Genomic DNA, 21,826 nt, shown 5'->3' with positions numbered 1-21,826 from the left:
TCGTGGAGTTGTTGTTTGTTGAGGTACTCCTCCTCAACATGTGAGGTCCGTCTCACATGATTCTCCCTCTGGAGAGCCGGGACTTATCCCTCCTGGATAACTATCCCGTTGGAGTAACATCTCTCTTCGTTTCGGAGACCACCATCCCCTTAGACTACTCCGATCTGCCGAACAAACTGTGCATTGTTCTGCCTCCTGCAAACGCACTTGCTAGATTGCGATTCTCCGTCAATACAGTCCCCACTGCACCCCTCAAGGCCTAGCAACATGCTGAACTCGTTGCACACTTCAGCCTCCTACGGACGTATCCTTCACATGCCGAAGAGAAAGTTTCAATGCTCCATGGCACCGAGTTTCGGTCGCCTTGGGATGGCCACGAACATCCCATCGTCCGCATACAAGCCCATGCATGAGTACCAAATTCTTCGAGTTAGCAATTCCTCTCACCTCTGTGAGCTTTGCATAACTCTTTTGGTCGTTGAGCAACTCATTCCACCTTGCATGGTCTCATCCTTTACCAAGCGCCTCGCTTGGCTTGAGCACCATCAAGTATAGTTGTCAAGTATAGTTGAGCACCATCGTCCGCATACAAGCCCATGCATGAGTACCAAATTCTTCGAGTTAGCAATTCCCCTCACCTCTGTGAGCTTTGCATAACTCTTTTGGTCGTTGAGCAACTCATTCCACCTTGCATGGTCTCATCCTTTACCAAGCGCCTCGCTTGGCTTGAGCACCATCAAGTATAGTTATCAACGTTGAGCCGTAGCTCAAACTCAGCCATCCCAACCTTTGTGCGCTCCACATTCTTCCAAGCTTGCTTGTTCTCGTGGTGCCTCTTGTGCGAAGGGTTGGCCATTCCTCTGAATGCCAACGTCAGATGCCCGCTCCTCAGAGCGACTCCTTTTCCCTACATCTCCATGCCCGTTTTCCCCCAAACGGTCGCGCGTGTGCTGACTGCCCTCAACGCAGCCCCGCTAGGTCGCCCACGTTTGCATGCTAAGTGTTTCTATGAGTGCTTGCCCCGCTCTGATACCATCTGTCACGGACTTAGCTGGTTTTGCCTAAGTCGTGCGGCACCCTCGCGTGTCCGTCCGCAAAGGTCAGCCTCCCCGAAGTCTCCCATTGTCCCTTAGGACCAACAAAAGAGAGAACGGGCTAGAGAGAACGCCTCAATCGGGATCCACAAGCAAACATCTCCGAAAAACACTTCATAGACAATGCAAATTACAAACAGACTTTACAAGCTCTGAACAGTGGCACAACAAAGGGTAAAATGGTCCATTACAGACCGAGAATCTCTCGCACGTGTCAACATGACACAATCTTTATTTACAAGCCTAAAGAGGCCACCAACCCAACTAAAATGGGACTATTAGGCCTTCGGCCGCCCCTTTACATGCTGTACAAGGCATGAAAATGCCAAAAGACACGGACATACATAAGCATTACATCAAACACCTTGTTTAGAAGTTTGTCCGTGATAGCTCGCCGCTGCCGTTGTCACCGCCCGCCGCTGCCGTTGCCTCCTTACACTCCGCTACCGCTGTCGCTTCCTCTTTTCTCAGTCAGCAAGCACAACACCCCCTTACACTTCTTCTCCTTCTGTTAACAGTATACTGTATACTGTTAATATTGTTAGGTTTATTTGAAATTATTAATTTTTAATACTGTTAATAGATTTTCTTAATTTAATAGCATATTTTAATTTAAAATTTTAAATAATTATATTTATTAGTTATATTATATATTTTTATATTTTAGCGTCTCGCTTCGCTCGGGCGGGCGCCTGGGTGAGCGCCTAGCGCCTCGGGCATTTTTGGACCTTGGTGCCTTTTGGTGCCTAGCGCTTTTTAAATCACTAGTCATGACTAGTATTCTCAATCCCAATAGGATGACCCAAAAGGATAATGATAGATGATTTTGTATTGTCATAGGATAATCGACAATTCAACATGAGTCCAGCCAAGAAGCAAGGACTTCCATATTAATTTTGAAAATACAGTTAAGAAGCTTGATTGTTTTAAATCCAATTCTAGTTCATTTATGTTTGAAAAAATAGTTTTTTTTTATATGGCTTTCTTCTGGACCCAACGTTCCTTGCTGATTTCTCTCTGCTTTCTTTTCACTATGGGATATTATATTTTCTATAATATTATTTTCTTATTGAGATAGAGATTGGCAGCCTTCTGGCCATTTTTCTTAAAAGGAAAAATATTGACTCTACCAAGTACAAATGATTATTTATTTTTGGAAGAGGTCATATATAATGTTTTACCTACTGGACATTATTATTTTTTTTGAAAAGGAAAAACTGCTATAGGTTACCCGGACCTTGCAGGTCCCTCAAAATTGCATCATGCTCCTCAGTTGGAGGAGGATCAAAAAATCTTGCAGCAATGGCAAGGTTGTGACCAGTAGTGTTTACCAATATGTTAATGTGGACCCAGCCTAGAACATTGATAGACTTGGCTATAGTAAGGATGTAATTATAGAGGTTTCACCTGTTGGACATGATTAATTATCTAAATTTCTGAAAGAAAACTATTTTGACTTTTGTCCAAGTTTGGATCTTTTATCTGTTAGGATCAAGAGCGGCACTAAGAGGGGGGTGAATTAGTGCAGTGGAAAACTTTCTCGATTTCAAAAGTCTTTGTTTCGATTAAAATCGATTCCGACGAAAATTATTTCGATACAATCCGTTTCGGAGAGAAATTGAATTTGAAAGCTTTCGTAAAAGTGTAAGAAGAAGATTAAGGAGGTTTGTAGTAATGTAAATTGCACAAATGAAAAGTACACTAGAATGTAGAGTGGTTCGGTCGATGTGACCTACATCCACTTTTGGATTCCTCCTCCGTTGAGGTCACCGACGTCCACTAAAGGCCTTCTTTCAATAGGTGAAGACAAAACACCTTTTTATAGCGCTTTCTCCTTTTCCCTGGTTTAGGAGATAACCCTTACAAACCTCACTCCTCTTTCTTCGATATTTACAAAGCTAAGAGAGGGAGGGGAGGACTCTTTCTAACTTTTATAACACTTGGCACCCCAGAGATTCAAGAATATGTTAAACACTTTCGTGCCCTTTCATGCAGAAAAGGGTGGGGTTTTTATAGGCCCCAATGACTTTAAAATTGGAGCAAAAAAGTGTCACATCCCCGGATTTCGAGGTACTGGCGGTACCACCGCCGTTACTAGGTGGTACCATCGCCTGACAGGGGCCGTACCACCGCTGGCAGCAATCACTGCCGGCGGTACCACCGCCCAGACAACCTGGGACACTGTCTCCTAAGCGGTGCCACCGTCGGCCAAGAATTCAAGTGTTGAATGGGCTGCTCAATTCGACCCAATTCAGCCCTGTTAAGGGCCCAGTTGGCCCCTAATTAAGTTAGTGGGATTACCTCCCAATCCTAACTTAATTTACTATCTAACTACGATAATTAAGACATAATTATAGCACTTCTTGTTCCGGTGTGTTATTTGCTCTTCCGGTAAGCTTCCGGCGAACTTCCGGCGAACATCCGACGAACTCTCGACAATGTTCCGACGAACTCCTGGCGAACCTCCTGGACTTTACGACGATCTTCTTGGCGAGTTCTGACAAGCTTCTTTGGCAAGCTCTTGGACTTCTCGGTTGGTTCCGGCAGAACTTCCGACGAACTCTCGAACTCCCAATGAGATCTCAATCTTGACTCTGGCACAACACCTGCTTTATGTCTTACTGCTATCGTAGTTAATTCTATACACTTTTCTCAACATATAGATTAGATTAAACAATTTACAAGTGACTTCATCATCAAAATCCGAGATTCAATAATCTTCCCCTTTTTGATGATGACAATCAATTGATGACGGAGTTAACTTTAACGCCCCCTATCTATATGCCATACTTGAGAAAAGACATTCTTGAATTCAAGGCCTTTGAATTCAAGAAACAAACTGATAAGATAAGTTCATTAAACTTATCAACATGCACATCATGATTCCTATCATGATCTAACATTCTCAAAATACGATTCCAAGTTTTTATCTAAATTATGTCAAGGCATGACATCCATTTTCAAGCATGATATTTCAAATATGAAAAATGACAAAGATAACAATTCATCATTCTATGGCAAGATATCAATTGTAAAATAGTGAGTTAAGCTCTAGATATCTTATCATAATGAAAAAAATTTATCAAGCAAACATTTCAAGTATATATGATGAAATACATTGCATACATTTGTCATCAATTTATCACATTTTGGTGTTATTTTTCCCCCTTTGTCATCAACAAAAAGGAGAACAATTCAATAATGCAAGTGTGGTAAAAAAAATTCAAGCAAGTTTCACACTCAAAAGTTCTCATCATTTAATGTTATCAACATTAAAGTGATAGATTCCATCAACTTCTCCCCCTTTGTCATCATAATTTTACATGAAGAAGAGGAAAGAAGGCAAGGAGGGAATCTATTAAAAACTAAATTTGTGAAATGATTTGAATGAAGTAAAAAACGATAAATAAGTTTTCGTTAAAACATGCTTTCATTTTGACAAAGAGAAGGGATTCATGAAAAGGATCGAAATATCCATATGAAATCAAATCCTCAATTTTGCAAATAATTATCACACACAAAAATTTATCTTTTAAGGATTAAGATATCCAATCTTTCAAGGATTAAGATATCCATTGGAATTCCTTCATTTTTCATGAGAAGAATAAGGAAGAATTCATGGGAGAGGAGTATCACATGAAGGAGAAATTCACGAATAAAACTTCATAGTGAGAAGAGCATTACATCAAATCTATTTCTCATTAAAAATTCATAAGAGTAAAATCCGTGAGAGATGCATTTGTCAATGATTTCCATGTATCAAACATCAAGATATTTAAATGCACAATCACTTTATGCACGATAAAATGTTTCGGCATAGCCTTTCATCACTCTTTGCATGAAATATCATTATTATTGTATTGTGGTATTCAAAAGTTCACAATATTAAGAATCCGATAATGCATCATTTGTATGATATAGAGATCACAACATCATAAAATTTTCAACACAGAGTTTTGACATCAAAGTAAGAGTTATAACATCTAAGTAAGCATCTTATTTACATCATTATGTAAAATTCGCATCATAAGAGGAGAAGATTCGTACTCAAAGATTATATAAAACTCGTATGGGAAAATGCATATGGCTCAGTATAGTACTGGAGCACTATAGCGGTATGCCCTGGTGTACCGAATAATTTTTTATTTTTTACTTTTCATACTGTAGCAGTGCTACAGTATAGTGCTGTAGCACTATAGCGGTATCGGGCGGTCCGCGTACTGATAACCTGTCGGACCGGTACGTATCGCCCGGTACGGGCGGTACGCTTCGGTACGGCAGACATTGGCGCATACTATAAGATCATGATTTAAGTGAGTGATCCATGGAATCAAGAAAGTCCGAAAACAAAATTTAACAAATTCATGCATTCGGACAAATTAACATTCCTAATTCTTTTCTAATAAAATCAAATTGTTCTTCACTTGAAGGCTTTGTAAAAATATCGGCTAATTGATGTTTCGTATCAATAAACTCTAAGATTACATCATGATTATTAACATGATCTCGTATAAATTGATGCCTAATATCAATATGTTTAGTTCTAGAGTGTTGAATGCGATTTTTTGTTAAACATATTGCACTTATGTTATAACATTTTATAGGAATGTTTTTAAGATGAATCTTATAATCCTCTAAAGTGTTTTTCATATACATAACTTGTGCACAACATGCACTAGCTGTAATGTACTCAGCTTCGGTTGTAGATAGTGCAACCAAGTTTTGTTTCTTGGAAGACCAAAAAACAAGTGAGTGTCCTAAAAATTGACATATTCTGGATGTGTTTTTTCTATCTAATCTACATCCAGTAAAATCCGCATCAGCATAAGCAATTAGTTCAAAGTTCTCGGATTTTGGATACCATAATCCTAGATTAGTGGTATCTTTAAGATATCGAAGAATTTTCTTAACTGCTTTAAGATGAGATATCTTAGGATTATATTGAAACCTAGCACAAAGTCCTACACTAAACATGATATCCGGTTTAGTTGCGGTGAGTTATAGTAAACTTCCTATCATACCCCTATAAGCTTTTTGATCAAAGCTTTCTACACTTTCATCATTATCTAACTTAGTGGAGGTACTCATAGGAGTATTGATAGCCTTTGAGCTATCCATATTAAACCTTTTTAGTAAATCTAAAGCATATTTTGTTTGACTAAAAAAATAACATTACTTAGTTGTTTGATTTGTAAGCCTAAAAAGAAAGTTAATTGCCCCTTCAAACTCATTTCAAATTTAAGATTTATAATTTGAGTAAATGATTCACATAGAGATTTATTCGTGGAACCGAAAATAGTATAATCAACATAAATTTGAACAATAAGAAACTTATTTTTAAAATTTTTGATAAACAATGTAGTATCGACCTTGCCTTTAGAGAAATTATTTTGGATAAGAAATGAGCTAAATCTTTCATACCGGGCTTGTTTCAATCCATAGAGAGCTTTAGTCAATTTAAACACATGATTAGGGAGATTATCATTTTTAAATCCGGGAGGTTGTTCAACATAAACTTTTTCGGAAATAAAACCATTAAGAAAAGCACGTTTAATATCCATTTGGAATAACTTAAAATTATTACTACTAGAAGAGGCAAAGAGCATCCTTATGGCTTCTAATCGTGCCACATGAGCGAAGGTTTCTTCATAATCGATACCTTCACTTTGGTTGAAACCCTTGGCCACTAATCTAGCCTTGTTTCGAACTACGATACCAAATTCATCTTGCTTGTTTCTAAAGACCCATTTAGTACCAATAACTAAATGGTTATTTGGCCTAGGAACAAGTTTACACACTTCATTTCTCTCAAATTGATTCAACTCTTCTTGCATTGCGATAATCCATGAATCATCTTTCAAGGCCTCATCAATGCATTTAGGTTCAATTTGAGAGAGAAAAGCGGCATTGGTACAAAAATTCTTAAGAGAAGAACAAGTTTGAACCCCTTTTGATGTATCTCCTATGATTAACTCCTTAGGATGAGCATCTATATTGTGTAGCGAAAAACTTTCGCGATTTCAGAAAATTGTTCGTTTCGTTTAAAACCGATTCCAAGAAAACTGGTTTCGATTCAATCTGTTTCGGAGAGAAGTTGAACTTGAAAGCTTTCGTAAAAGTGCAAGAGAATATTAAGGAGGTTTGCAGTAAAGTAAATTGCACAAATAAAAAGCAAACCGGAATTTAGAGTGGTTCGGTCAAGGTGACCTACATCCACTTTTGGATTCCTCCTCCGACAAGGTCACCGACGTCCACTAAAGGACTTCCTTCAATAGGTGACGACCGAACACCTCTTTATAGCACTTTCTTCTTTTCCCGGGTTTAGGAGACAACCCTTACGAGTCTCACTCCTCTTTCTTGGATGGTTACAAGGCTAAGAGAGGAATGAGGAGAACTCTAACTTTTACAACACTTTTATGACTCAAGAATTCAATATTAAGCCAATACTTTCATGCCCTTTCATGTAAAAAAGGGTGGGGTTTTTATAGGCCCCAATGGCTTCAAAATTGGAGCCAAAAAGTGTCACATCCATGGAATCCAGGGTACTGGCGGTACCATCGTCGTTACTGGGCGGTACTACCGTCGTTGATCTGACATTGGGCGGTACCACCGTCGAACAGGGGCGGTACCACCGTTGGCAGCACTATTGCTGGCGGTACCACCGCCTAGAAATCCAGGGGCACTGCCTTCCAAGCGGTGCCACGGCCGGCCAAGTTTTCAGGGGCTGAATTGGGTGCTCAATTCGGCCCTGTTAAGGGCCTAGTTGGCCACTAATTAAGTTAGTGGGATTACCTCCCAGTCCTAACTTAATTTACGCTCTAACTGCGATAATTAAGACATAATTTACAGTGCTTGTTCCGGTGCATCAACTGCTCTTTCGGCGAGCTTCCGACGTACTTCCGACGAACATCCGACAAACTCTCAGCAATGTTCCGGTGAACTCTCGGCAAGCTCCTGGACTTTATGACGATCTTCTTGGCGAGTTTTGACGAGCTTCTTTGGCAAGCTCCTGGACTTCTCGGTTGGTTCCGGCAGAACTTCTGACGAACGTCCGGACTTCCGTCGAACTCTCGAACTCTCAATGAGATCTCGATCTTGACTCCGGCACAACACCTGCTTTTTGTCTTACTGCCATCGTAGTTAATCCTGCACACTTTTCTCAACATATAGATTAGATTAAACAATTTACAATTGACTTCATCATTAAAATCCGAGGTTCAACATTATCAGTTTGGACCAAAAAACCAATTTACTTAAAATGTAAATTCCATTATGAAACTCTCTCTTTAAAGCTTTCAAGCTTGACTTTGAAATTCTCTAAAATGTTTCGAGTAACGACAATGTTTCTCCAACATTATCTTATCTTTTTAAGGTAGTTTGCTGTCTTATAACATTATTTAAGTTTGTAAAAATCTAATGTCTTTGTTTTTGTCTCGTCAACTTTTTAATTTACTTGGCTTCCATGCTGTAGTATGTTTAGATGCTAGCCTGTCCTTGGCTGCATAATAGAGTTTGGCAAACGTGGTTTCACCAATGCGGAAATTGTACTTGTTAAATATGATCTAGTACTCACATGACATAATTGTCTAAAGTCTCTTGTTTCCAACCAACAAGGTCTCTTGGGACCACTAGGAAACATTGTATTTCATCTCGTGTTCATGTAAAAATGAAAATTTTGACTAATTGGGAGAAGTGTTATGGTTGATATGGGTTTAATATTCTTATTGTTGTAGATTTAATTAATTATTTAACCTTCTCTTACATCTTAAAGTCTATATTTATTTAATTTGGCCAATAAGATCGGAGTATTGAGTAGTTAAGAAACAACAAATATAAAAAGTTTATGTTGTCGAGATGAGAATGTTGAGATGGATGTGTGGAGTTACTAGGAAAGTTAGGAAAATAAATACTCCTATTCGTAAACAACTAAGTATTACCTTGATACAGGATAAGATGAGAGAAAATCGTTTAAGATAGTATAGACATGTGCTTAGGAGACCTTTGGATACTATAGCCAGAAGAGGTGAAATGATTAACATTAGTGGTATGAGGAGAGATAGAGGAAGACCTAAACAAACTTTAATAAAAACTATAAATAAAGATTTAAGTACTCTAAACTTAACTAAACATATGGGCTTTTACAGATCTCAATGGTGGCAAAAGATCTATGTAGTCGACCCTAAATAGTTTGGACTTTCAGTTTTGTTGTTGTTGTAATTTGGTTTATAGGAATCTCCTATTTCAACATATTTTGTAACACACTCTTTGATATGTCTTCGGGAATGCATTTCTTTGATATTGTTGGGACTTTCATCTTCATTGTTATTGCTTGTTATATATTTGAGAATGCATTTCTTTGATATTTGAGCCTGTTGGTCTTAGCTAGGTAGACTTCCATAAGTCAAAAAATAGGGTTCGTCGTACCGAGCTATATTCTAGCTAGACTTCCATAGGATCGAGGATCTCGATCCATCACCCGTGGAGTCCGGTCGTTCTTTTTGGTAGTAGAATTAGGTATATCTATCGATTGATTACATGATTCATTTGAATTTTAAAGTGTAAGTTATTTAAAAAATATTTTAGCAATTCAAATAATTTTTTGAAGATAATTCAATATTAACGGAAGGAAGGTCTAGAACGTACCATAAAGTTACTTCGTAAAGCCCGAAAAAGATGTGTCACTATTCTTTCCTAATTTAGATTATTTTTGCTAAAATTATACTAAGTTTATATTTATTTCCAACTTAAAAATTGTAATACAATCTTTTTTTATTGTAAAAAAATTTTGGAGCTATTTTTGGTATTTTACCATACCGTCAGTACGCCTAGGCATACCAACATATGGTTCATCGGTACACCTCGATACGTATTGTATCGATGGTTGGTTGGTACATCGGTACAGAATGGTAAGGCATAGAGGTCATTAGTTTTGTTAAGGATCGTCAATATTGTAAGATTTGATACGATTTTGTTAGATATTTATATTGTGTGTGTGTGTGTGTGATCTTATTGATTAATAAGATAAACCATGAGTGTTTTAGAATGAAACAAATAATAATGTTTTGATTGTCCTTAAGATTTTTTGTTTTAATTGTCCTTTTCTATTTTTTGTGTATCATCCTATGCCTCTTGCCTACCATGAGTGTTTTAGAATGAAACAAATAATAATGTTTTGATTGTGGAGGACTTTCAACTTTCCTTAAGATTTTTTTGTTTTAATTGTCCTTTTCTATTTTTTGTGTATCATCCTATGCCTCTTGCCTACCATTATTGCTACCTCCCTCATCCTTCACTCCCTTTATGATATCTATTTGTTAGGCAGTTGCTTCACAAGTCCAACTACATTCCTTTTTTTTTTTTGGAGAACTTTAGGCTTTATGCAATTTAGTGTCGAAATTAGTCTTTGACTTATGTCACGGAGCCAAATCGACCTAACTCACTTTGTAAAGGTCATTATGTCTTGAGAACTAGATCTTTGTGGAGATGGATGCTCCTCTAGAATGACTTTGTTAAGTCGAGTACCTCTAGTAGAATGACTTTGTTGAGTCCCTCATATCTGAAAACAAAGTTTCAGATACCAATCCATATTTGAGAGGCTCCTATTTATAGAGTAGGGGAACTTTTTTCTTTGCAACATAGCTGACATGGCAGGGTTGGTTGATTGGACTACACAAGTTGATCCTATTTATAGAGTAGGGAAATTTTCTCCTTTGTAACATAGCCGACGTGGCAGGGTTGGTTGATTGGACTGCACATGTTGATTTTTGATTGGCCTGGAACATTAGTCATATTACTTACCCACCTATTGTTACTATAGAATGCACTAAATCTTGGTTAAGGATTGCTTGAAAAGTTCTTGCCTGAGGTGAATATGTTGGATGATGGAGATGACTTGGTTGTTTGGGCCATGTTGGGCGCTTTGAATACAAGGAGATGCTATGGTTGCGAATGTTGTGTCAAACGCATCTTACGTTTTGTTTGGTTAGAGTTCATTAAGGGTGGGGAGATGTGTTGGTCGTGAAGGTTGTGTTGCATATTTTGCCTAGCTAGGTGCGTTGGGTGTGGGGAGACACATTGGTCGCAAAGGCCATGTCGAGCATGTCGTAGGATGTGTCGGTTCGGGTGCATCTAGCGTAGGAAGGCGTATTGGCCATGAAGGCCACATTCTAGTGTGAAGGCCACTTTTGGGTATATCATATGTTTTGCTCGGTTGGGATGCTTCTAGCATAGGGAGACATGTTCATTCCAAAGGTTCCTTTGGACATGATAGACGCTTTTCTCGGCTAGGGATCGTTAAATGTTTCTCAGGTAGGATCATTAACCGCAAGGAGATGCGTTGGTTGTGAAGTCTGTGTTGCCCATCCCACACTTTGTCTGGTAAAGTCTGGGGAGACATGTTGGTCACGAAGGCTGTATAGGGACTGGTATGAAGGCGCGACGTATACAGACATTGCTTCAATGATGCAAACTTAGACTATCATGGTCATCTTAGTGATGCAGTGGACTTGAGATATCATAAATTATGAACTATTGGATGAAATTCTAGATGAGATGTCAAGTGAAGCTATGGGCATGATATTAGATGAAGTTGCAACCATGAGTTACAAGGGCCGCATAATGCGGGTAGTGATAGCCAAGGTTCGCTGTACCGTACCGGCGTTTCAACCCGGGCTCGGTACCGGTACGGTACGGTATACCGCTCGGTACACCCAGGTGTACCGAGCGGTACACGCAGGTGTACCAAGCACTGTAGCAGTACTACAGTGCTACAGTGCACTGCTACAGTGCTCGGTACGGGCAGACCGGTACAGGGCGGTCCGCGTACCGCTAGCCTGTCGGACCGGTACGTACCGCCCGTACCGGGCTGTATAGTCCGGTACGGCAAACCTTGGTGATAGCTATAATGTGAGGAAGTAGGTTGTGGTGAGCAAGGTCCGCCATACCGTACCGTACCGGAATTTCGACCCGGGCTCGGTACGGTACGGTACCGGTGTACCGGGCGGTACATCAGGGCGTACCGAGCGGTACACCCTGGTGTACCGATAAATTTATATTATTTTTATACTGTAGCAGAGCTACAGTATAGTACTGTAGCACTGTAGGGGTACCGGGCGGTCCGCGTACCGAGAACCTGTCGGACTGGTACGTACCGCCCGGTACGAGCGGTACGCTTCGGTACGGCAAACCATGGTGGTGAGTATATTGGTGGCGTCTAATTTGGGTCGTATTACTGAGAGGAAGGTCGCCACACGAGTGCAACGTTGCCATGTGCTATGGAGGGCCATCGTGGCCATAATAGGATAGGAAGAAAGTTCACTATTACAACCACCATGCGATAGGGAAAGGTGTCGCCTCGTGGCATGGAGGAAAGAAGGTGGCGCCAACTTGGTTAAGTTGGGCGACTCCTTAGTTGGTGTGTCTGTTGGGCTTGATACAGACTTGGTCAAGAAAGAAGGCCACTATTGTTGCTATGCAATATAGCCATAAGTCTTCGCTGGTCAGGTAGCCATTGTCTTTGCTTATTGGAGGAAAGAGGGTTGTTACCACTACAATGGAAGCTAACCATTGATCTACCCCGATCAAGCAACCCTTGGTGCTTGCCATGGGGCATCACCTTTGTTACTTCCCAGAAGAAAGAGGGCAATTCCTCCTGCTTCTTGGAGGAAAGAAGGTGCATCACTAATTTGGTAGGAAGAAGAGAGATGTGGCTTCAGTGGAGGTCCTCGTTAGCTACCATAGAGTGCCATAGTATGGGGAAGAATCAATTCTGCTTGGATGAAGTAAGGCATGGCAATGCTGACTTGGTCAAGTGGTCCTACTTGTCCTAGTTGGATGTGATTGACTTGAGGTTGCAAACACCTTGATGCTGAGACTGACTAAAGATTGGTTGACTTGGACACGTCGGGAGCTCCTGATACCAAGGGTGATGTAGAATGGGGGGGTAAAGCATAATAGATTTTGACAGAAAACCGATAGTAGAGCTGTATTTGCTGGAATGAGTATTTCAGATAGAAAAGTCCTAGTAGACAATGACGAACTCTCGAAGAAAAGTCGCAGTACAGTTGTATTTGTTGGAATGAGTGTTTCGAATAGAAAAGGCACGAACTCACGATAAAACTTAAATAAGATTGAAAAATAGCTCACCACCAAGTTAAAATCACAAAGTGATACAGAAAGTTCACCACCCTAAGGATTATAAACGAGGATATAGAACTGAAAACAAAAGACTTACCACTCAAGGACGCATCCAAAAGATACAGAGTTTAAGGGAGTACTCCAAGAGAGCTTCTGCCAAAATATCATCAGTTTTTAAAGTCCTTTCTAAGCCCTAAACACCAAAATAAGTACTAATGCATGAAACAACCCTTCATGCATAGAGAATTTTGAAATTAAGTGTTTTATAGCTGTTAACCAATTCCTTTAATGCATTCCTTGGTCATGAAGAAAAGCACATTGAAACAATTTTAGCTTTGTGCAAGGAATATGCTGATGAGCTATCATATTTGAGTGGGCTGAGTTGAAGATTATGTGTTGGCCGAAAAAAATATCATATCATCAGCAAGGTCCATATGAGTAGATTGTAGCAAATTAGACACTCCCGTATCAGCTCCTTGTTTGGGCAAGTCGGGAGTAGGACAGTTTCTTCTTGCTTGGGCAAAAGTCAAGAGTAGATCGAGAGCTCTTGGACTTGGTTGCTGCTTTGCCTTCTTCGTCATGCAACCAAACTTGGATGGTTGAACAACCAAACTAATATGGATCAAGAGATGGTCGACCTGACACTATGATGAACTTTATGGTGGTTGTCTTGACAATGGTTGTTTTGTGGGCATTGTTAACTAGTGGAAGAGGCCAACTTGAAGGGGTGGCTATCTTGATGTCATGGTGTTTGAGTTGAGGATACAATCGACTTGATGACGACTGGCTTGGTAGCGTTTGCCTTGAGGATCCAATCAACTTAACGATAACCATCTTGACGACATGCACATTGTCAACTCGAGAAAATGGGAATGTGAGCATCTTTTGACTTTGGAATGAGATTTAACCATGGGCACACATTGCCCTTGGAGAGGACTTGACTTCTCGAATTAGTGGAGGATAAGATCAAGTAGGCTATTCGTCTCTACGTTGCTTCTTGGAGTCATCTTTTTTTCGTGTCAGTAAAGCTAGTTACGTGTTGATTTGTGTCTAAAGTAGTTATGGAAGGTTTTTGGAGGCTTTTTGGTCATTGACTGAAGGAATGAAGACAATTTTAGACCATTTATGAAGATGTGGATGAGCACTGTTAAATGGGGATTAGAGTTTTCATGGTCCTTTCAAGGTGACAACCATCGATAAAATGAAGTTCAAATTCCTTGTTATGGTTGACTGGAGCCACCTCCTCACTATGCCAAAACTCACCATTTGATGGGCATGAGAACCCTTGGCTAAGTGATTGACTTCTTTGGTTGGTGATTGTGGAGTAGAGAGATGGATCATCACCACAGTGGACTTTGAATTCCTTGCACCACTTGGCATTAGTTTAGGTTTGGGCTCTACCGTGGCATGGAGCCCACAAGTTGTGGTTGATGAGTTCTAGGGTTTTGGTTTAGTGACTAATTGCACTAGTTATGGAAGGAATGGAATGACCTTTTGCATCATTGTATAAGATAAGAGATATGTGTTGGTGAGGTGGGGCTAAGGCTAGGCCTAACTCGAGGGAATGACCTCTTCTTGACCCGAGTTTAGTCACCATCTTGAGGATCGGATAAGGGGTTTTCTTGTTGACGTGTTCTCAAGGTTTTTCTTGATATTGATTTTTGTTCGATAGTATCTATAATTGGTCCTTTTTAGAGTGCCAAATTTTTAGTGTTGAAATTGGACATTGACAAGTTTCACGACGTCAAACCGACCTAGCTCACTTCTTGAAGGTGGTCAAGTTTTGAGAACCGAATCTTCGAGGGGTGGATCCTCCTTCAGGATGATTGCTTTTAGGAGAGTTCCTCATGTCGTGAGAGTAACATACATAACTAGTACCAGGGTGTGCCTAGCATGGTGACTCGAGTTAGTTCAAGGTCCTACATGAGTGTCGAAAATAAAGTTCTAGATCTTGTTCAATATGTGAGAGGCTCTATATTGAGGGAATATTCTTGGAATAAGAAATATTCTAAAGAATACTCTCCCCTCAAATTTATGATGACATGACATGTTTGGCTCACTGGCTCCACGTGTCGAGTTTTGATCGGTCCAAATATTAGCCATATCATAGACACAATTTTAGGTGATCATCAATCTGCAAGACTACGTAGTTGCACTTGGTTTATTTGAAAGTACCATAGATATTCAAATCACATGAGATATGACTAGTACTCAGATTATATTATACAAAAAACAACCTTAATGTTAGTGATATTAAACTCTTGTTTTTTTTCCGAACCACTTGATATAGTGCAAGGTTTTTAGGGTGGGATTGTAATGTTTTTGAGATTTGATGTTTTGTCTTTCTTGAGAGATTAGGTTATTGTGTATTATTTTCTACTCATGTTGTAATGTATAATGGTGATCTGTTTTTCACTTATTATGTTGGTATGTTAATTTTTCTAAAGTATTAAGCCTCACATACATTATTATGATCCTAAATGATAAATACTGTCATGACATGTATCATAGATGATATTATTCATTCTATACAATAAAAAACCGAAAATTGAAAAGAAGCATGTCGTTTGATTTCAACATTTGGTATCATGTACCAGTATCAAATTAGTCTGAGAGTGACTAATGCATGTCTTTTATGTGATTTAGCATTCCTTAGTTTGCACATGCATGGTCTTGGAAGTACATTAATAACTGTTGAAGGTGAACCAAACTGTTCTGCGTTGTAAATTGTTGTAGATTGATGTTATGCGTTTTAGCTGTTAATGATAATGCTGCACCAATTATTTATAGCTCAGATTTACCATCTTTCTTGTGGTAACTCTTTCTGTTCTAGGTTCCAGAATCAAGTGAAGAGAGCCTTGCAGCTGTTGCAGGAATGTTTAACAGTAAAGCTAAAGGTAAGGTTGACAACAATCTATTGTTTTTGTATCCTCAATGGGTCCCATCATTATACCAATCACATTCTGTTGAATAGCTTTATAAACTTTAATAGTTCATCCTTTGAACTCAAATTTTATGGTTTAATCAAAACCTTGTGTATAAATAAGTTAATTTATCCTTCTATTTATTATTGGCTCTTTGATATATCTGAGATTATTATCTACAATTAGTTAAACTATAGAGGATACAATGACATAGAAGCAAGGTTTAAAGTTTAAACTATTGTCTATGTTGGTCGATACTAGATGGTATTTACTGGTCGACAACCAACTGGGATGCAGATTGGTCAATTACACCCCATTGACTACAGGATAATTTGTACTGGATGATAAGTTCACCGTACCAAGTTTCCCAGGTAGTAAAGACTAAAGAGTGCTTGCCTTCTTTTTTTTTTCAATTCCTTATTTTCTACTCTCTCTCCTTCCTACTCTTTGTCTCTCTATCTCTTTGACTGTATATCCCTTTCTATTTCTCTATCCTTCATTTGCCTCCTCCCTGCCATCATGTTCACTGCCTCACCACCTACACATTGCTACAATTGCCTCCTCTCCATCGCATCGTTTTTGCCTCCTCGTAAATGTCACCATCTCTTCCTCCTGCTGTCTCCTTCACCTCTTGTTCCTCTTCTCTTGGCTGGATATATATCATTAAGTATTGCTGAAGTACTAATATGGGTTTTAAACTTCAAAATCATGCTTGGGAGCATTCACAATGTTCATGATTTAACTCTTTGGACAAGTTACATAAAAGGATTTAAATCAAGGTTCGTCATACTATAGCATACCATTTGGTACGGACGGTATGTACTGGTTCAACAAGGGACTGGTATGGGTGGTATGGTAGTATACCCCATGTACCATGTGTCGGTTTGCTCGGTACGACTCAGTATAGTTCGATATGTACCGTATCGACAGTTAGTCAGTACATTGTTTTGGACCAGTAAGGCGAACCATGGTTTAAATTCTGTATCGGACTTATACTAGTCCGCCAAGTTACATAAATAGTTTCAATTTATGAATGGTTTAAATTTCTTATATTAGGCTGGTACCGGTCCTTTGGTGGATCGATACAAGTCTGTGACAAACTGGCTTACTGACTTGCAATATGCCATCATTTTGCTTGGCACTGAAGGAGGGTAGGAGGAGCTGGAGAAGAAGATGAGGAGGGGGAGGAGGAAGAGGAGAAGGATAAGGGGATAATGAGGAGGCAGAGAAAGAAGAGGAAAAACTGGCAGATGGCTGGTGACTCGAGGATAGACTTTACTTTTTTTTTGTAGAGAGAGAGAGAGAGAGAGAGAGAGAGAGAGAGAGAGGTGCTCAGGGTGTCAGTTCATTTACCGTCTGTCATGCACCTGTCTTTACTTGGATGATTCTTTCTTACCATAATTATCTTTTGGGTTTTAGGAGATTATGTGATCATCTGCTTGGCTTATATTTGCAGGAATTGAATGGAGCATGGATAGTGATGCATCTAATGCTGCTGTTCTGGTTGCTAGTGAAGCCCATGCTATCACCTTGGCTATTGAAGGACTTTTGGGAGTCGTTTATACAGTTGCTACATTAACAGATGAAGCTGTGGAGGTGGGAGAGGTGAGATCAAGTTCTTGAAAAGTGTTGTGTAATATGCTAAATAAGATTTGACTTTGTTTTTGCTCCATTTTCAGCTTGATTCTCCTAGATGCGATACTGATCCATCAGCAGAATGCACTGGAAAGACAGCTATTTTATGTGTGTCTATGGTTAATTCAACATGGTTAACTATTCTTGATGCTTTGTCTCTTATTTTGATGAGGTAGAAAATTTAGTAATTGAATTCTTAGTGTTCTTATAGTTTCCATTATATATATTGAGAAGATGATGAGACTATATGTAGGTCGCAAGGGGAAGCTATAATACTGGAGATTCTTAAAGGATATCAAGCGTTTACCCAAGTAAGTAGTACTTCCAGTAAAGCATGTTTGTCTTCTTGCATCTGTTCTGTGGCTTCCATATGAAGTTGGAAGAATCCTTAGATTTGTAATATTTACTGCTATCTGGTGTATATGTAACATTTAAACAAAAATCTAAATGCTCATAGTTTAGGTAGGGATAGTGCTTTGCATGATACTCAATGACGCAAAAGATCCATATAGCCGGCCTTGATAGTAGGAACATTATGTTCTTGTTGCATGGTCACTATGTATAATGATTTCCTCAGGACTATTAAGTTATCTCCAAAGAATTAGAATTCCATGTCACTTGAGATGCAGCTGCAAATGGATTATTTGTTGTATTCCCTCACATTATCTATGTTTAAGTGCTAACCAGTGGAACTATTTATCTACCTCAGAAAGAGCAGTTACACTTTTGCTTCATGGTTTCAGGCATGTGGAGTACTTCATGCTGTAGAACCTTTAAATTCTTTCTTGGCATCGCTATGTAAATTTACCATCAACATTCCAAGTGAGGGAGAAAAGAAAAGGTAATATTTCCTCTTCCTGGGTGCGTGTCTCTTCTTGAATTGGTTTTCCTATCTTCGTAACTGGTTTTTTTAAGTTGTTCAGACAATTATATATGTGGCGGTAGGCCTCATGGTTCATTATATAAACTCTTAAAAACCCTTAGGAAATGTGGCAACCCTCATATATCCTTGTTTTTTTTCCTAAAGAGTAGGTAAATGCAAACCCTAAATCTAACGCCCAACTTCTAAGCTTGGACTGAAGTGTTCTAATTCAACATTTAGTCCAGATCAACAATCCTGGTGAAACCTTTCAGAGGCTTTCATTGATACCACATCAGAACATCCTGTTTCTTGAAGAAAAATCTTGTTTAGACATTTACCAGTCAACATGGGTGGCACACAAAAAATTAATCCCTAATTTGAGTTGCTTGGAATGACCAGACAGTAGAATCATTTGAATCCTACTGGTTAAGCATTAGCTTTAAACAGAAAACTAGACTAAATGGATTGTTCATACCTAGACTACATAACAAATAATTGGTCAATCCATTTGAAAGCTATTATTTTTATGAAGCTGAACTGAAATCCAACATTTACTTAGAAAGCTGAACTGAACTACTTCTGTCTAACCTTAATCCTCATAAAAAATGTGGGCAAAAGTTTCTGAGGGTTTTTATTTGTATCAGGCCAGAACAGGTTGTTTTGCATATTGAGATCTTGGTGACTGCTCAACATGAGGTGCAACCATGGAAGTTAGTCCCTGATTGAATTTCTTGAAATGATTGTGTAAGAACCATTGATGCAGTATGGTATGTTAAACATTAGAAGACATTGAACCTTCCCGTTGGCATGCATTCAGCAGGAATTGAATATATGAATTTGCCAATTATGAGCTGGGTGCTTTAACCATTCAACAATGGATGATTAACAGACATCATCAACATTGTGAATAACCAAATCCTAATTGACATGAAATCTTTAGGAGGAATCAATGTAACAACATCAATTCAAATCCTGGATCTCGAATTGAGTGAGATATTAAGAGAGGTAAAGAATTGTCACTATTTGTTTAGATTCATGGTTCAAATTCAGTTCAGCGGAATCTTTCAATCACATTGTTCTCTATCAAAATTGCTTTAAGAAATTCTTTGATCCCCCATATTTAGAGTATACTACTTTTATGTGATTCGTAGGGTTCAACAAACAATCGATATTTCATGATTGAAGTTGTAGGATTGATTCTGGTAGCGGTCCTCATACCTCTTATTAACAATTGAAAGATTGTGGGGGAAAATGTCATATGAGCAAACCTTAGGTGAAGGTGAGCATGAATCCTACATTGTCTCTGCATGATACTCGATCATTAGTGTACCTCTTTCTTCCACTTATTCAAGTGCACATTGTAAAGGTAAGTAAATCATGAATCATGATTCACATTCACCAAATTTTCAAGATGTACAAGGTTCCAAATATTTGATATTATTTAATTTATTTTTATTGTAAACTTGTCAATTTGAAGTTAGTTTATATCAAGGTTCGTAATTTCGTACCATACTAGAGTATCGAGCTCAGCTCGGTACGGTACGATATGAGTATAGCAAGCAGTATACCAGTATATATATATATATATATATATATATATATATATATATATATATCTTCTCGCGTAGGGAGAAGAAACCTTGTTTTCTTCTCCACGTGAAGCCTCAGTGATGCTGTCAAGGCTTCTTCTCCTCGTGTGGATGAGAAGTCGCTAACGACGCTGAGGCCTCATCACCTCAGATGAGGAGGCGACATCTCATTTGCGGCATTTGGCGAGGGAGGGCGGCGACGGATCAAGATCGTCGAGGGAGAGCGGCACTGATCTCCAGGTTCTCCCTTTTCTTCTCCTTCGGCTAAAACCACCCCGTAACGGGCGACGACGTTCGAAATCGACTGGCACCGACCGATTTCGTATGGTAATGGGGTGGAAATAGCCCCAGTTAACGGTATCGCTCGATACGGGCGGTATTATTCGAAATTAAAAACCCAGGTTTGTATAATAATGAGAAGGCATATGCATTTGTGATGTTTATATTTAAAGATGTAGTAGTCTTTTGTCGAAAAATATGAGAATGTACAAGCAAAGATACATTGGGCCTCCTTATATTGAAATCATCCTTAATGTTTTACACATTATTTTATGTATCCATGATATGGCTGACGATAATGTTAGAAAACTAGGGTTTGACTTACTGTTTTGACTGGGTGTGCCGGTCGACGACGACATGGCATGTGGTCCCCTTTGTCGATGTGTCGAGTGTCGCTATGGTGACGAGTGTCGCTATGGCAACGATTGTCGACAGCGAAAAAAAAAACCCAAAAAACATTGGAAAATACCTGAAAATAGGAAAAAAAAACTTATATTAGGGTTTTTTATTTGGAACTAAAAGTAAGTTTAGTATAATTTCATAAAAAATCATCTAAATTAGGTCGGAATAGCGACACATTTTTTGAAGATTTAAGGAGCAATGTTGTGGCACATTTTGAACCGTTCTTCTGTTGATATTGAAATATCTACAAAGATGTGACTTGAATTATTAGATTATGAGTTAAACTATGTATTTGTTTATCAATATGGCATATTTGTTGGAACCAATCCTGAAATTGCTTCCATGATATGTTATATTAATACACTATATGCCATTGGTGTATCTATGTTGTGATAGTTGTAGCCTGATCATTGTGAACCACACGTGTCCGAGATGGCTTCTGAGGGAAGTATGATTGTGGTATGTATTGGTGTGGATGTTGGAGAACATTGGAACTTCTTCTTTTGCCATTGTCCTGTTGCTCTATATCATAAGACTGATCAACCTCGGAAAAGAATGATCAACTATTATTATACTGCTGTTGGCCGTAATATCCTCCATAATATGTTGTTTGGGAATACGATGAGCTCCGCTCTTTGTTTACATTGTATAGGCTCGATCGTATCTGCTCAAAATCATTGAATGCCTTCCCCTTTCATGTATAAACCTGATCAATACCACTTCGAGCTCCATGATTTGTATTTTGGGTGGTAGGAATAAAATGCTACTCCTCGGTTCATGCACTACTCTGAAATTGAGTAGATGGAACCATCGACTCCTTGGCGTCGCTGCCATCATCAGTGGAGGCGCTGTTGTCCATGTCATCGCCATGTCTATGGACCGAGTGGGTTGTTGAAAGTGATTGAG

The 21,826-nt window shown here is 39.0% G+C and overlaps 1 protein-coding gene across 6 annotated transcripts in view; it reads left to right on the top strand.

Annotated features, from left to right (window-relative positions):
* Positions 1–21,826, top strand: part of LOC135585036 (uncharacterized) — a 76,880-nt gene that overhangs the window by 22,306 nt on the left and 32,748 nt on the right. For all 6 annotated transcript variants that reach the window (XR_001978561.2, XM_065188008.1, XM_065188007.1 and 3 more), the window contains 5 exons: positions 16,063–16,126; positions 17,610–17,758; positions 17,833–17,960; positions 18,042–18,099; positions 18,532–18,629. Coding sequence is in view for 5 of the 6 variants with exons in the window: in XM_065188008.1 (XP_065044080.1) it covers positions 16,063–16,126; positions 17,610–17,758; positions 17,833–17,960; positions 18,042–18,099; positions 18,532–18,629 (497 nt within the window). In the remaining variant the exon portion in view is untranslated. The remainder of the gene's footprint in view (positions 1–16,062; positions 16,127–17,609; positions 17,759–17,832; positions 17,961–18,041; positions 18,100–18,531; positions 18,630–21,826) is intronic.

This window comes from Musa acuminata, chromosome BXJ1-6, assembly GCF_036884655.1.
Source record: "Musa acuminata AAA Group cultivar baxijiao chromosome BXJ1-6, Cavendish_Baxijiao_AAA, whole genome shotgun sequence".
Lineage (NCBI taxonomy): Eukaryota > Viridiplantae > Streptophyta > Magnoliopsida > Zingiberales > Musaceae > Musa > Musa acuminata.
This window is presented reverse-complemented; position numbering and strand designations above follow the sequence as displayed.